This window comes from Athalia rosae, chromosome 3, assembly GCF_917208135.1.
Source record: "Athalia rosae chromosome 3, iyAthRosa1.1, whole genome shotgun sequence".
In the NCBI taxonomy this organism is placed as follows: Eukaryota; Metazoa; Arthropoda; class Insecta; order Hymenoptera; family Athaliidae; genus Athalia; species Athalia rosae.
Window position 1 is genome coordinate 15304034 of NC_064028.1, and position 14729 is coordinate 15318762.

Sequence of the window (14729 nt, forward strand, 5' to 3'; positions counted from 1 at the left end):
CCCTATAGGTACCGCCGTACCATATACAACGCGTTACTTCTTCTCCTTTTTTTTTTTTCTTTTCGTCATTTTCTTTATTTCGTCGGTTATTTCTTTTCTTTTTTTTTTTCTTTCTCGTTTCGTGCTCCGGGTCGCCGATGCGGGGAACGCGTGAGACCATGACGAGATAAGATCCGCGTGAAACTCGTTGCTCGAAAGTAACGCGCCGCGGGAACATGTGAAGGAAGAAGAAGGCGAAAAAGAAAAAAAAAAAAAAACCAAACAACGAAAATAAAAAATAACGATAACACAAACGATACGAAGAATGAGAATGAGAATGAGAATGAGAATGCGGAGGGAAAAAAAAAAAGAGGTCCGACTACGGCACAAATTACGTATGTAGGCATAATGAAAAATATTCAGGCGGACTACGCAAACATTTATTCGAACGGGGATGGATGGACTACGAACGGCGTTCGAGACGCGGACGGGACAACGAAAGACGGACGAAAGAGCCGAGTGTGAAGGAGTCCCTCCTGTTTGAATAAGACGCTCGCATCTCCTTATTTCGCCCTCCGTCCCTCTCCTCTCCTCTCCTCTCCTCTACTTCATACTTTACTTTCCTTTCCTTTCCTTTCCTCTTCGCCGCGGTTCTGGGACGAACAAATACAAAGAGACTAAGAGGACCGACGACGTTTGTTCTACTACCCACGACCGCGGGCACACCTATACCCGCATTATACGCGGATGCGCGCGGATGTGAGTGCGAGAAGTCGAGTCGAATACAAGTTCCAGTCGCTCCGAGGGGTTTGGGGAAAATCTTATTTGAATTTTTCTGACCAAAAAACTTTTACAATTTACGTTCCACGGCCTATCCGTCCCTCTCCGACGTCGGGTTCCTTTCGTTACGCGTACGCGTAGTAGCGCGTCGTACCTCCGGCGATGCCAAAATCGACTCGAACGACGCATTTTTCTCTCTCGAAGAATATACTTACGTCTCCGTTTTTCGTACCTTGCATCGCGTCTATATATACATATACCTTATAATACACATACTCTTGAATAAAACTTTTCGCACGAAACGAGCGTGAGGAGCGCGTCGCTTCGTAAAAAAAAGAAAGAATATGGCGGTCGAGGGGTGCGATCCGCGAGTCGTAAAACGTCGGGCCAAAAGATATCGTCGCGGAACGTATATTAACCTATAGCCCGGTTTCATCTCCGTTACGTGTTTGCGGTGTGTGTGTATACACGTATACGTATATACGTATATACGTCTCCGGTGTTCCCCGATTTCCCTTATACGTCCCAGGGAATTCGGAGAGATCGATCGACCGACGATTCGCTCGAGTCGTTGCAGGTGCAGCGTACCACCTCGACTCTTCACCCTCGACTCTTCTCGTGCCGCTCTATACGTAACAACCTCCGAACGAGCTCTCCCCAGGGGATCGAATTTCCCTCGGTTTCAATTTTCTAGGCATGCGAACGTGAGGCGATGGAATAAAGAAAAGAAAAAAAAACGAAAAAAGAAGAAAGGTTGGAAAACCGAACGATCGAGCAAGCAAATGAAGGAGACGCTGGTGCAGCGCATCGCGCGTTCGCCTCCATTTTCCTCGCGCTTAGGGTTGTATATCGATAAATTCGAGGTCTACTCCGCTCTCACCTATTTCGGACGAGTGACACACAAAAGCGGGAGGGACAAAAAAAAAACCTGAAGCAAAAAAGAGAAACTCACCCCGGGTCACGCGGTGCACGTAAAAATCGAACCCCGAACGACCGCTGTTATACGCTGCTGCGGAGTTCGCGGAACGCATAACGATCGAACGGAGGGACGGAGGGACGGAGGGACGGAGGGACGGGGTTCCCGGTGGGCGGCTTTCAGGAAGTAACCGCATAAAAGAGAAACGGTGTCTTGTATTCCACGCGGTGCACCGATATACACGCGAAGCCTGTTCCAGCTCCTATACGTATGTATGTATAATACACGCTTCGAGCACGGCCGGGAAGCGATAATTGACCTCCGTCGTGCGCAGCGGGCGGTTTTTCCTAAATACGCCCGTTCTTTATATATCCTCCCTTATCCGGGCTCGTTATTTCGTTCGATCATTCCCCCCCCCCCTCCCCTCCTCCCTTTCGGTTTTCGCCGATCAAATTCGCTTCCTTCTTTGTCTCGGGGATCGCGCGCGAACGTCCCGCTGAAATTATTTATAAACGCCGTTGTCGCGAGCGAAGTTAATTTTTACACGTGTATTGTACGTATACATATATACGCTGGCGCGCGCGTGCAACTTGTTGAATAATTAAAATATCAATCTATAAATAGGTATACCGACACGTGTACGGAGGAAAACTGTACACACGCTGCAGCGCTGTACGTTACATGTACGTACAGAGCCTCGAGCTAAACGTACACGTACGCGTAAACGTTATAATTTATCTGGATATCGTTATTGTCCCTCTCGCGATATTACAATTTTCGCGAATTATACGCGAACGTTGTACGACTGCGTATATATAGCGTACCGTAGCGTACCTTAACCCACCTACCTACCGCGCGCGTCGAATTTACACACGCGTATATAACGTAGAGGAATGATTAATTGATTCCGTCAAAGTTTCGCGCGTTATATTATACCCGTTGGCTACGTCGGCGTCGCGTCGCCGCGCGTCGGAGGCACGGGGGAGCGTTAAGGGTGAACGTCGGTGGCTCGGAGTCGGTAGAGGCGGAATGAAAACGCAATGATTACGCACTTTGAACGCTCGGCTATATATATATAGAGGGACGCACGCACACGATAACCGCGTGTAACGAGGGTAACGACGCCGAGAGGTTCGCTTAGGTATATATATATATATATATGCACACCTCACCTCCGTATATCGATTCGATCCACACGCTGCCACCGGCGTTCTCAGCCTCCTCCACCCCCCCACCCCCACCCCCTCTCCCCCTCCCCCCCGCACTTCCGCTACTCCTATTTCTCGCGGTTACAAATTGTTAATTTACTAGAACGAGGTGTGGCACAATAAAAGGCGCGCCACAAGCCGCTGCTGCTCCAGACTTCCTTCCTTCGCAGGTAGGTACGTTATAAACGCGCTGCTCCCGTAATTTACCTCCCCCCCCCCCCCCCCACCGCCCTCCTCCTCGCGTCTTTTCTCCACCGATGTACGAACCAGGCTCGTACGTGTATGTGTGTATCTCGATAGATTACACGTTTCTTCGTTCGTTCGACTACCGAATGCACGCCGCACAACCGAGCCATTGTAATTGAAACGAAATGAATTTTAATTAATACCATGCAACACGCGCGTATGAATTTCGATACGTATGTACATCGATAGGATATACACTTTCCCATGTGGTACTTGTACGTCTTACGAATACGCGCGATGCACGCGTGTGCGTTTGCAGTGGCAGAAACTCGCGTGAGCGCCTTTCAAGATTTAATTGCTCGGGTGTATTGAGCCATAAATCGAACGCACGGCGTCGAAAAATACCTACTTTTATTTTCCTCCCCCCCCGCCCCCCCATCGGTATTTCTACTAGTTTTAGAAATTCTGTAAAATCGAACGCGCCGAGACGAAAAACCCCCTCAAAGATGGCGGGGGGTGGGCGATGAACGACGTGATTATCAGTCGTCGGTTCGTTGATGGAAAAACGTACTTACACTTATATATTTATATGATATAATAATAACATAAACCATCCACGATGGTACCTACGCACCGTTCTTCCATTCATTTATCATTGGTTCTCTCTTCGTTTATTCTATTATAGAATTTTTCTCTTACAACTGCGGCGTGTGCGTCGAATTACGTGCACTTGACGCGTGTAGAAAAAGTGACAAGGTAATCATATAAGGTAACAGATAGTACTGCCACCTGTACAGGTAAAACAATGAAAATCAACGAATCGGCTGGCATATACGTCGCAGGTATATGGGTCGTTTGACGGGATATTGAAAATAAAGAAACCAATAATGATTACCTACCGTCCATGCGAGTGTAAGTCCGCGCGTTCTCTCTTTTTTTCCCGTCTTTCCGCATTCACCGGAGGATCTTCGAATATTTCTTTTGATTTTTGTGTTCTCATCCCCCTCCCACCCCTCCAATCCCATTTCTAAAACTGGTATACCGTCAACAGGTATCTTCTTTTTTCTTTTATTCCTACTATACTATTCCCCAATTTTGAAGAATGTGAACAGGGTGTGATCGTGGTGTGGATACGGGGTGAATGATGATCGTGGTGGTGCGGGTTGGTTTTCGTGTACGACCACGGCTCGGATTTTCGTATTTTCGATTCGTATGTACATTGGTCGAAAAGTTTCACTTTTATCAAAAAATCAATCCCCGATTTCGGCGTATGCGTGTATGCGTATGGAAAATTTGAAAAAAAAACAAAAAAAAACCAGGGGTGATTCGGCGTGTTGAACGATTCAAGGTATAAAAATAAACGAACCTGCGACGAGTGAATCGGCATTCTGTTAGGTAAATCGGCGACAGGTTTTTCGGGTAAAATCGGAAATACGAAAAATGAGAACCGCAGTTGATGAGTTTCGGGTAATCGTGTATATATATGCATTATATTTTTGACCAATATAATGATATACAACAAATAAGAATAAAAGCTTAGCTGTTTTAACATGAAATATAAATATATTTGGGTGGTATTGTACAGTCAGTGGATGGTTCATATATATATATATATACATATACATACTATGTACACGTAAGACAACGTGACTTTTATCTCACATTATTTTCAGTTTCATTTGCATTTGCATTTGCATTTTTCATCATCATTTCTCTCTCTCGCTCTCACGTCTATCGTCAAATTAATTTACCGGTTCGATCGATCAAATTTTTTTTATTCACCTCATCTCCAATTCGTGTTTTCATTTAATCTTTTCTCTCCCCCTCTCATTCTTCACCTCGTTATACTTTTCATCTTATTAGCCATTGCGTTACACCAATTCCTCCCTCGCTATATACAATTCATTTCATATGATATAGCGTCGGGCACCAATCGAAATTTTGACGTCTGTATCGGTGATCGATCGTAATTGATGTATGTATGTCGTTACAAAATCAATTAGTCATCGATATTATTCTCGTTATTATCATTATCGTTATTATTATTAGTATTTGTTATCCATTATTATTATTATTATTATTATTATTATTATTATTATCGTTATTATCGTTATTATTGTTTATTTATTTTTTCATTCCTTTCTTCTGATTAATATTTAAACTTACAATTGGCTTATCAAAGAGATTTACGGAACTAAGGTCAGAGAATAAGCGTAGAGATGTATCACACTAGAGACTTGTACATTATCTTCATACAAATATATATATTATATATACATTATGTATATCGTAGTATATATACACACGCATATGTGACAATATGTTCATATACATGCAAGGAAAATGCATCGCGAAGTTGGTTGGTTGGTTGATTTTTGTTTTTTTTTTTTCATTTTTTCATCAATTTTTTTTTTTTTCTTGTTTTTGCTTCCATCACTTCTCATATATATATATTTATATATTATACACACGGCGTATGCGTATCCATAATATTCGTACGTATATACCTACTATACATGCATATTTTAACACGAGCAATTCACTTGCGTACGCGTGTACAAACGTATAGGTTCTATATTATTATTTATATATTTATATATTTATATTATTATCATTATTATTATTATTATTATGTCTCGTAAGATATCGTCGTCGCCATATCATCGTCATCGTCGTCGTTATACAATTATGATGATTTCTTTTTAATTTAATTTAATTTTTTTTTTTTTCTCTTTTAAACTACTTATCTTGAAACGATATCCGTATACGCGTTACGGGTAATAGTTAGGTGCGAGCGTGACGCGTGGATAATGTTGGAATCGATTGGTTTCGTTAACTTTTTTTTATTCTTTCATTATTTCTCTCCAAGTGCGTACCGGTATATCGAATTCTTATGATTTTGGAAATTCAAATCTGGCAGTGGTCAGGTTATACGATAGCTTTGCGTGGATAGTTTGTCTATGTTTCTCTAATGCGTGCTGAAATAATATATATATACAGTATATGTATATGAATGTGGAAAGAGATCGGTGAAAATTTCTACGAGAAATCAATATGATTATCGAGGCGTGAAAATCGATGATGTGAATTATTTGGTATCTAATATCGAGATCGAATCTGCCTTGGAAAGAAAAGTGTAATGTTAAACATTTATACCCGGTACAGTAAATTATTGAACAATTGATCACCTGCGATAACTATAATTACTCTCCCCATCTCTTTTTTTCTTTTCTCTCTTTCGCTTTCTCTTTCACTCTTTTCTTCCCGAACAAAATATAGCGTCTACAATTTTTCTTTTCTCTCGGCTGTTTCTCTCTTTTTTCTCTTTCTCCCCATAGAATTTCATTCTCGCGTCGTTGCGATTATTATTATTAGATATTAGTATTATTTTATTATAAAAAATTATCACTATTCCCTATCATTATTGTTATTATTATTGTCCACCGTCGTGATGTAGTGTTGCAAAAAATATACGACAATCCCGCTGCAATGGCAGATTCGAGTTTTGGATTATATGTATATATATGATGGGGATGAAATTCCGCTACGAACCACCGGTTGCAAAAAAAAAAAAAAAAAAAGAAGAGAAATAAAAGAAATGGAGAAGAATCCACATCGCACCACGCTCGTGTTAACAATAAATTATATAAATAATAATCGATGATCGTTTGGCAATTATTTATATATGTGTATATAGCTGTACGTACATATTATATGGGTGCAGTATATGCAGCGGATAACGGTCTCTTTTCATTCAACGATTCAGGTTATCCGTTTCGAACGAGAACAATTATATTTGTTTCTAGGCGTTTAGGATTAAAGGTAAGGTTGGGTACAGGGGATCGATACAATATGCGATTATTCGAGTCACCTTTGATATATACATTGCGCGGAGCAGGGGTGGAACAGGAAGTGCTAATAGATTATTCGTTCGATTTCATCTTCGTATCTTCACGTTTGTCTGCGTCTTCATTTTCTTTTTTCGTTTTACTTAGTTTTCTTTTTTATTTATTCAATTTTATTTTCATCAACTTTTCATTCGTCGAGTTTATATTTACATGGTACACATGAGGTTCCTATACATACTATACCGTTTTTTTGTGTTTTTTTTTTTTTCATTTTTATTTCATCAGGCAGTACATGCTATTCTATATTATCGATATTCAATACGATTCACGCAATTTTCAATCTCTTCTACCTATACACACTATTTTTTTATTTTCATACATTTCCTTTTTTTCCTCCTTGATTTTGTCGATTTTTTTTTTTTTTTCCTTCAAACTTTTAATTTCGATCAGTTTTTTTGTTTTCTGTTTCTTTTTTTTTTTGAAGTTCTCGTTTTCTAACTTCATTCTATGTATAATTCTAACTTCATTAATCATTAAGGCTGACGAGTTATCGTATCGAGAGTTCCCTTCATTTGTGGGTGATTATTCTTTTTTCGTTAGCTTTTTTTTTTCCATGCTCGTTTGGAACCTTTTATAATCGTTAGGCTACCATACAGGAGATACATGTTTAATATAAAGCGGCGATTTCGCGGATCTAATATTGCGACGCAACAATGCAGCGTTCTATACGGTAACGATAATTAATTACCGTGTCATCAAATTCGTCGTATAATATAATAATTGTTATTCGTTAATTAGAACGAGGGGAGAAGAAAGAAAAAAGATAATGAAAAAAGAAAAGAAGAGAATGAGAAAAACTTTGAGTGAATCTTCTTTTTTCATTTATATAGTATAGTATAGACAATCGATTTTTCGTTTAATTTTATTATCATATTTAGTCAAACCAGTCTTGTAATAATGGCTCACATGATAGATTATTATTGTTATTATTATTAATATTATTCAATTATCATTATCACCATTAATTATTACTATTACCGTTCCAAACGTTCCAAATATCATCATCAGAATTGTTATCGATAATACAATAATTGTAACAATAACAACAACAACAACAACAACAATAACAACAATAATAATAATAGTAATAATAATATTGGTATATCGAAACCCGCGCGTTCATCATGCATTTTTTTTTCCTCTTTTAAATACGATTCAATATCATAGTGTCGTAAGTCTATATAACTTAAACGTATAATTTTATATTACATTTATATACATAGGGAGACTTTATTTGTATTTATATACGGGTGTCCCGTGTCTCATCTGTGGTTTCACTTATAAATCGATTATCATCTTCCCTCTTTTGTCATTTTTGATCTAACGATGCGTTATAAGTTGATTCGTTTCGATTAGATTAATATCGAAAGTCGACATTTTAATCATAAATATGGGCATGTATTAGGTACTTACACCGATGTATAACAATCTACTGATAAGGTAGTTTTGAATCTGCACTATTGGTTCACTAATTTTTTCCTCTAACTTTAATCTCGTTAATTTCTTTCTTCTCTCTATTTCCACTACTGTATAATGACATCATCTTAAAAATTATATTCAATAAAATTCAGAATTACACGAGAACAAAACGATGCTGTGGCCCGGTACGTAGATTATATATATATATACTATATATAATATGATATAAAATATGGTACATTTTTTTTTAAATCATTTTTTCCTTCATTTCATTTGTTTTTTTCTTTATTCATTCGTTTCTTCGTTAGCTATACTCTACATACTGTATAATACCTTACGGAATGTCGACTAATACGAAATATAATGACAATTATGCGGTGATGATGATGGTAATAATGACGATGACGATGATACTAATAACATAGTAATAATAATAATGACAATAACATCGATAATTCAGCCGATAGGAAGAAGAATATAAATTTCTATAACACAATCGACGTCGCTCGCTCGCCCACCTATACGTATATCCGTATCCATATCGGTCTTCGACCTACCGAACGTATATCGTATCACAATGTATAAAAAAAATTCATTTTCTTCAATTTTTTCACACTCGGTAGAAAGATTGAACGATCGCTGAATACGTCAATCAAAATTCGGCTAACTCCGAACTCGATTTTCATAAGATGCGCTAATCGCGAAGCCGATGCACTTTACGACGTCGCGACGCCGAACGATTTTACGAACATTATACATGTATAGTATCGAAATATAATAATTAATAGATCTTTTTTCCCCTGTATATTGTACCGCCGTAAAATTGCGTACCTGCAGCGGTGCAACGTGTGCAGCGTATATTAGAAATTTTTCGTCAGGGAGAAAATAAGGGTAATTATCGTTATAAACTACGAAGAATTGAGGAAAGATTTTTTTTTTTTTTTTCAAAGTTTTGGCATCAGCTACCCTGATTATGTAGTAGTATATGCGACGGCCTTATCTGTAATTATATACCGTCTTCTTTCTAATATATGATACCTACGTACGAAAGACTTGAAAAAATTCAAACTATAAAAATTATCAACGGGTGTACCTACGTGGTTATTGTTATTGTTATTGTTACTTTAACAATAATTGTTATCATTATCATTATCATTATTATTATTATTATTATTATTTCGAATTATGCGTAGCTCTGGAACAAGCACGTACATGCATACAATAGATATAGGTATGATACCATGTACGATTAAATGTATAGTCGCGGTATGCATAACGGATACCGAAAAGCTGTCGCTTTTTTTTTTCTGTTTTTTCGATTTTTTGTTATTTTGTTATTTTGTTATTTTGTTATTTGTTACTACTGTACAATTATAGGCAAGTCATCACCGCGGTATTATATTCAATTCTACGTAAATATATACGAAATTTAAATTTGCAAAATATCCCCTCATTCATCGTTTCTTGTGGATCGAACGAAAAATGGGGAAAAAAGTGGGAGAAAAAATTAGGTACAGATATATATACGGTGTGGGTAATTCGTTGAAGAATCAATCGATCAGACGGGTTCTGTAAATTAACGCGATCCAGACCTCGATCGACATAATCCTACTTAGTTATTGATTCCTTCCCTTTTTCGTCTCATTCACATAATTCCCTGAAGCGAATTATCTGATCTTGATCTGCATTGAAAATTTATAACGCTAACAGGTGTGTCATTTCAAAAAAATATTATTCACGGTATCGGCCAATCAATCAATCACTCGATCCATCGAACAATCGATTCATCTTCGGAACTTTTCTCCTGCGACTATAATAAACAGACATCTATCGGCTATGTATCGCGTCGATGCGTACGTATTTATCTGCGTCCGCTTCGGATTCTATTACTTTTCTAATCATACGCGCGCACGGCGTACATCTATTCGAAGGAATATGGTAGGCATAGAGTACGATACAACACACATGATCGACGTAGCGACGATTGCTCATAATTAACGACGCAACAATGACGATGACGATGAGGCCGATCGCGACGGTACGTAATGTTAACAATCGTAACAACGACGATATCGGCGATAGCGATGGCGATGGCGATGGCGATGACGATGACGATGATGATGATAATAATAACAGAAATAGAACGATGACGATGACGATGACGAGTGATCGGATTTAAACGAACGGATGAACGATGGTAATAATTTTTGATATACAGTGCAGCGTAAATAATAATGTTAATAAATATACGGTGATCGATGATCGGTTATTAATACCTATGATTAGAATTTATTTAGTCGTCGGTATCGCATATAGGTATATATAGGTATATATATATATATATAATGTATATATATATAGGTAGGTAGGTAGGTAGGTAGGTATGATCTATATATCGTATTACAGTACAGCTATGCAAATCGCACGCGATTCGGCCACGCATCCGAGTATCTCTGTACGAATCGCAGCGCACAATGCGGGGCGGGGGAGGTAGTATTCATAGTTCTTTCGATCGTCGTCGGGGAGGGGCGAGGTTTGGGGTTGCGGGGGTTGCGGGGGTTGCGGGGGTGTCGCGTCGCTTCCGCATAGACACGACGTGTAATCGTATGGATCGGGTAGGCTACAGGTGTAAGTATGTATGTATATATATATGTATATAACTTGGTATACACGAGTATAAATGGCCGCAGTCATTTCGAGTCGAATGTCCGGCAACGATGGAGGCGGCGGGGTCGTTGGTTCTGCGGGTGTTCGGGGGTGGTTTCCTAACTCTGGGGTAGGAGGGCGTGATACGCGGGGGCTTCGTAAAATCCGGCCGCCTGTAGGGCGTGTAGGGATGCCGCGTGTCGCCTGTGCATGGCGGACGCGTAGACGCTGGAGGTGGCTACGGATGCGTGGTGATGGTGATGGTGATGGTGATGGGTGAAATGTGAGGCGCGGGAAACGGGCCGTCTGTAGGGATGGTGCGGGTGGTGATGCGACGTGGATCCCGAACCCGATCCCGATCCCGATCCCGATCCCGAGGAGCCGCTACTACTTCCCCCCGCGACCCCGCCACCCTGAACTCCGACGATAGACGAGTACTGCTGGTGGTACGAAGAGGACGCAGCCTGGAGAACGCCCGATCCCGATCTCGATCCCGAGGTACTCGACGACGTGGACGTTGATGAATTTTGGTGCTGGTGGTGGGCTCGCATTGCCCGGAAGTAGTGTTGATAAATACCTGATATTACCGCCTTCTCGTCAGCTGAGATTAAGCTCGTCGCCGTTGGGACGAGGGGGGGCGCCGGGGGCACCGGGGCCACCGATTGCTGCTGCTGCTGTTGTTGTTGCTGCTGCTGCTGTTGCTGCTGTTGCTGCTGTTGCTGCTGCTGCTGCTGCTGCTGCTGGGATATCGTGGCCACCAGCTGTTGCTGGGAGATCGAAGCCTGTTGTTGACCGAGGGACGTCGCGGCGGACGCCGACGTCGACGAGGTGCTTCTCCTGCTCCTGCTCCTGCTCGAGGAGCTCGTTGATATCGAGGGGGCGGCGGGCGGGGGTAAATTGTTAACGAAGGGGCTGCGTCGCTCCCGTTCCGCTCTGCGGTAGTAGCAGGGGTGGATCATGAGCAAGGGTTCTCCGCCGCCCGGCGGAGGTTTCGCCTGACTGGGCAACTCGTATTCCACGCTGCAGTCCACGTGCAGTGGTTGGGTGTAGTCCTTGTACGGGGTCACCTGGTCCTTGTAGTCCTTGTAGCCGGCTGGGACCCCGGAGGATATCGAGAGGCTGGTCGAAGACGGGGGTAGCACCGTCTGACCCGGTACCGGTGTGGGGGCGACCCCGTGGTGGCCGTGCCCGTGGGGGACGCCCAGGACGACTTCCTTCTCGTAGCAGGCGGCGGCCATTTTTCTAGCGGATTCGTCGTCGTTGCCGCGGCGATTCCTGGCTCGCTGCGAGCGACGTAACTGTGGCGGGTCGCGGACTCGGGTCCGCGATTTTATCAGGAGGTCTCGGTGACTCGTGGACAATTCAGTCGTTGCCCCGAACTACCGTTCGATAACGCGCATCGGCGACGATGGGCCGGCCGTCAATCGTTTGACACCGGACTTCCAGCGACCCGTTACATGCCCATTACAACGGCTCGTCTTCTTCGCCGGGGCTGTCGCCTCCCTTTTCTTCCTCTCTTTCCGCTTCCTCTTCCGAGTCCCCCGAGTCCCCCTCCTCCCCCTCCTCCTCCTCGTCGTCGACGCTCGCGACGACGCTCAGTGCATAACTTCTACCCGTTCGTACTTCCGCCGGATACGGTGTCGCCGACGAGTGAACAGCGGTGTGCGAAGGATCCAGGACTGAAGAAGTAACGACAGCTAATGGCTCGGGGCGTTCCTGCCCTCGCGCGCTATTCGAATTTATCGAAAGGTCAGTTCCGTCCGGTGCAGCTCCGACGAATGGGACCATCAAACGTGGGGGAGAGAATTGTCGATTCTCTCGAGCGACGCGGCGATTCGGTATATCCAAATAATCCAAGGGTACAACGTCGATCGATTTCACTGAACCCGCGTCGTTAATCCAGCTGTGCTCGTACAGAGGATGATATCGGCGACGGCATTTCCTTCACTTCACTTGTCATTGACTCGCAATATTTTCATTCGGCGAATGAAATAATAAAACAAAATGAAACAGAGAACCGAACAAAACTAGGGAAATACCGCAACAACTTTGACGAGAACCAACGAACAACGTGAAAACCAAAGAAACACACTCCACTTGTTATTCCACCAGGGCTGGCACTCGAGATTTTCTACCATTATCGTCGAAGGTATCACAAATTAGAATCGCACCCCAACGATTTATCCTCAATACTTCAATGAATTTCATTCGAAACGATCGTCGCAGTTATTCCGGAATCATGAGCTCCTTGACCCAGAGACGACAGCCGATTGCTTTAGCGGTGAGACCTTGCGATCATTCAAGGCAAACCACGCACAGTTTCAGCAAATAATCAAACGACCGACTTTTATTCCAAACTTCGTATCGTTAGACAGACACGTACGCGCGAGTCGCGAATCTCCAGAGATGTTGCAAAAACGAACGAATCTTCGCTCGTCTCACACGTCTCCCTCGTGAATCGCATACATAAATATATATATATACATAATTCTATTGTTACCAAAAAATAATTCGATATATCTACAGAGTTCCACTCGATAAGATTTCTCGTATCTCTTACTCCTCGTTTACCGTACACGTCAGTCTAAAATTGTCCCCTTTTTTTTTTTAATATCCGTTTCTTTTCGGGTTACTCTTTATACTTGGCTTTCGATCGTTAAATACACCGATATCCGCGACTAGCGTTCCGTTTCGTTCGGCAGCGGTAATCGTACGGGAGGAAACTAGCGTTTACTTTGTTCGTTAATTTTCCTTAAAAAATTTTTCCGTGTCTCTTTTTCCAGGCGTGAACACAACTGCTTGTACACCCCCTATGTCGAATGGTATACTTGTGTGTGTGTGTGTCGGTGTCGGTGTGGGTGCGGGTGTGTACGAATACGTGTTTAACGTGTTTGCGTGTGCGAAATGCTCGCTAAAAAGTCGCTCGATCGTTACACGGCGAACGTCGAGCTGCGACTGAGATGCCCTCGAGCCGCCACTCCCCACTCGCAAACCGCTCCACCTTCTCCTACTTTCCTCCACTCCCACCCAACGACCCTCGCTGCCCCTACCTTCTCACCTATTCATCCCCGTCGGGCCGACGGGTCCCTTCCACTTCAGGGAGTGGCGGTGCGCAACGCGGACCCTCGTCCTTGCGCCTCCGCCCAAATATTGCTTCTGCGAATCCTCGAGGACGATCGTCGTCGTCCCGAGGATTCCGGTAGCGACGAATGCGGATCCCACGTTATTTTCGTCGCACGTCGCTTCGGTCGATGGGTGAAAATGGATGAAAATCATCGGGCGAACGTCCTTCGCGAGGATATACGAAACCCCCGACGTCGTAGGGAGGATATTCCTGTCCTCGAGGTAAAACGTATATATTATCCTGAAAATGCCGCTGGTATGTTTAGTCGTTATTCTCCTATTATTCGCGTGTATTTGCAACGAAAGCGCTGCCGTTCGATCTCCGAGGGCCTTCCATTCGGATCTCCATCGTGTCCGATTTCATTTACCTCCACCTTTGAGCGCGGTCGGGGGTTGAATTTTATTCTCGGCGGATCGGGTGCCCGGGGTTCCCGAAAATCCCGTTTCATTCCTGGCCTCTTCCCCACCGCGGTGTCTGGCGGTTGCTCCTCTCCTTTCTCCCCTGCTCCCCGTTTCCCCTTTAACCGTCGACGCAGTACGCTCTCTCCCACCAGGACTCTCGGC

General features: G+C 42.8%; 1 protein-coding gene across 1 annotated transcript in view; it reads right to left on the bottom strand.

Annotated features, from left to right (window-relative positions):
* The window catches only part of LOC105691804 (putative uncharacterized protein DDB_G0291608), an 85049-nt gene extending 71031 nt beyond the window's left edge, over nucleotides 1-14018 (bottom strand). The window contains exon 1 of the mRNA XM_048651997.1: nucleotides 11620-14018. Within this exon, the coding sequence (XP_048507954.1) occupies nucleotides 11620-12280 (661 nt within the window). The 5' untranslated portion in view covers nucleotides 12281-14018. The remainder of the gene's footprint in view (nucleotides 1-11619) is intronic.
* Between the last annotated feature and the right edge of the window lie 711 nt (nucleotides 14019-14729).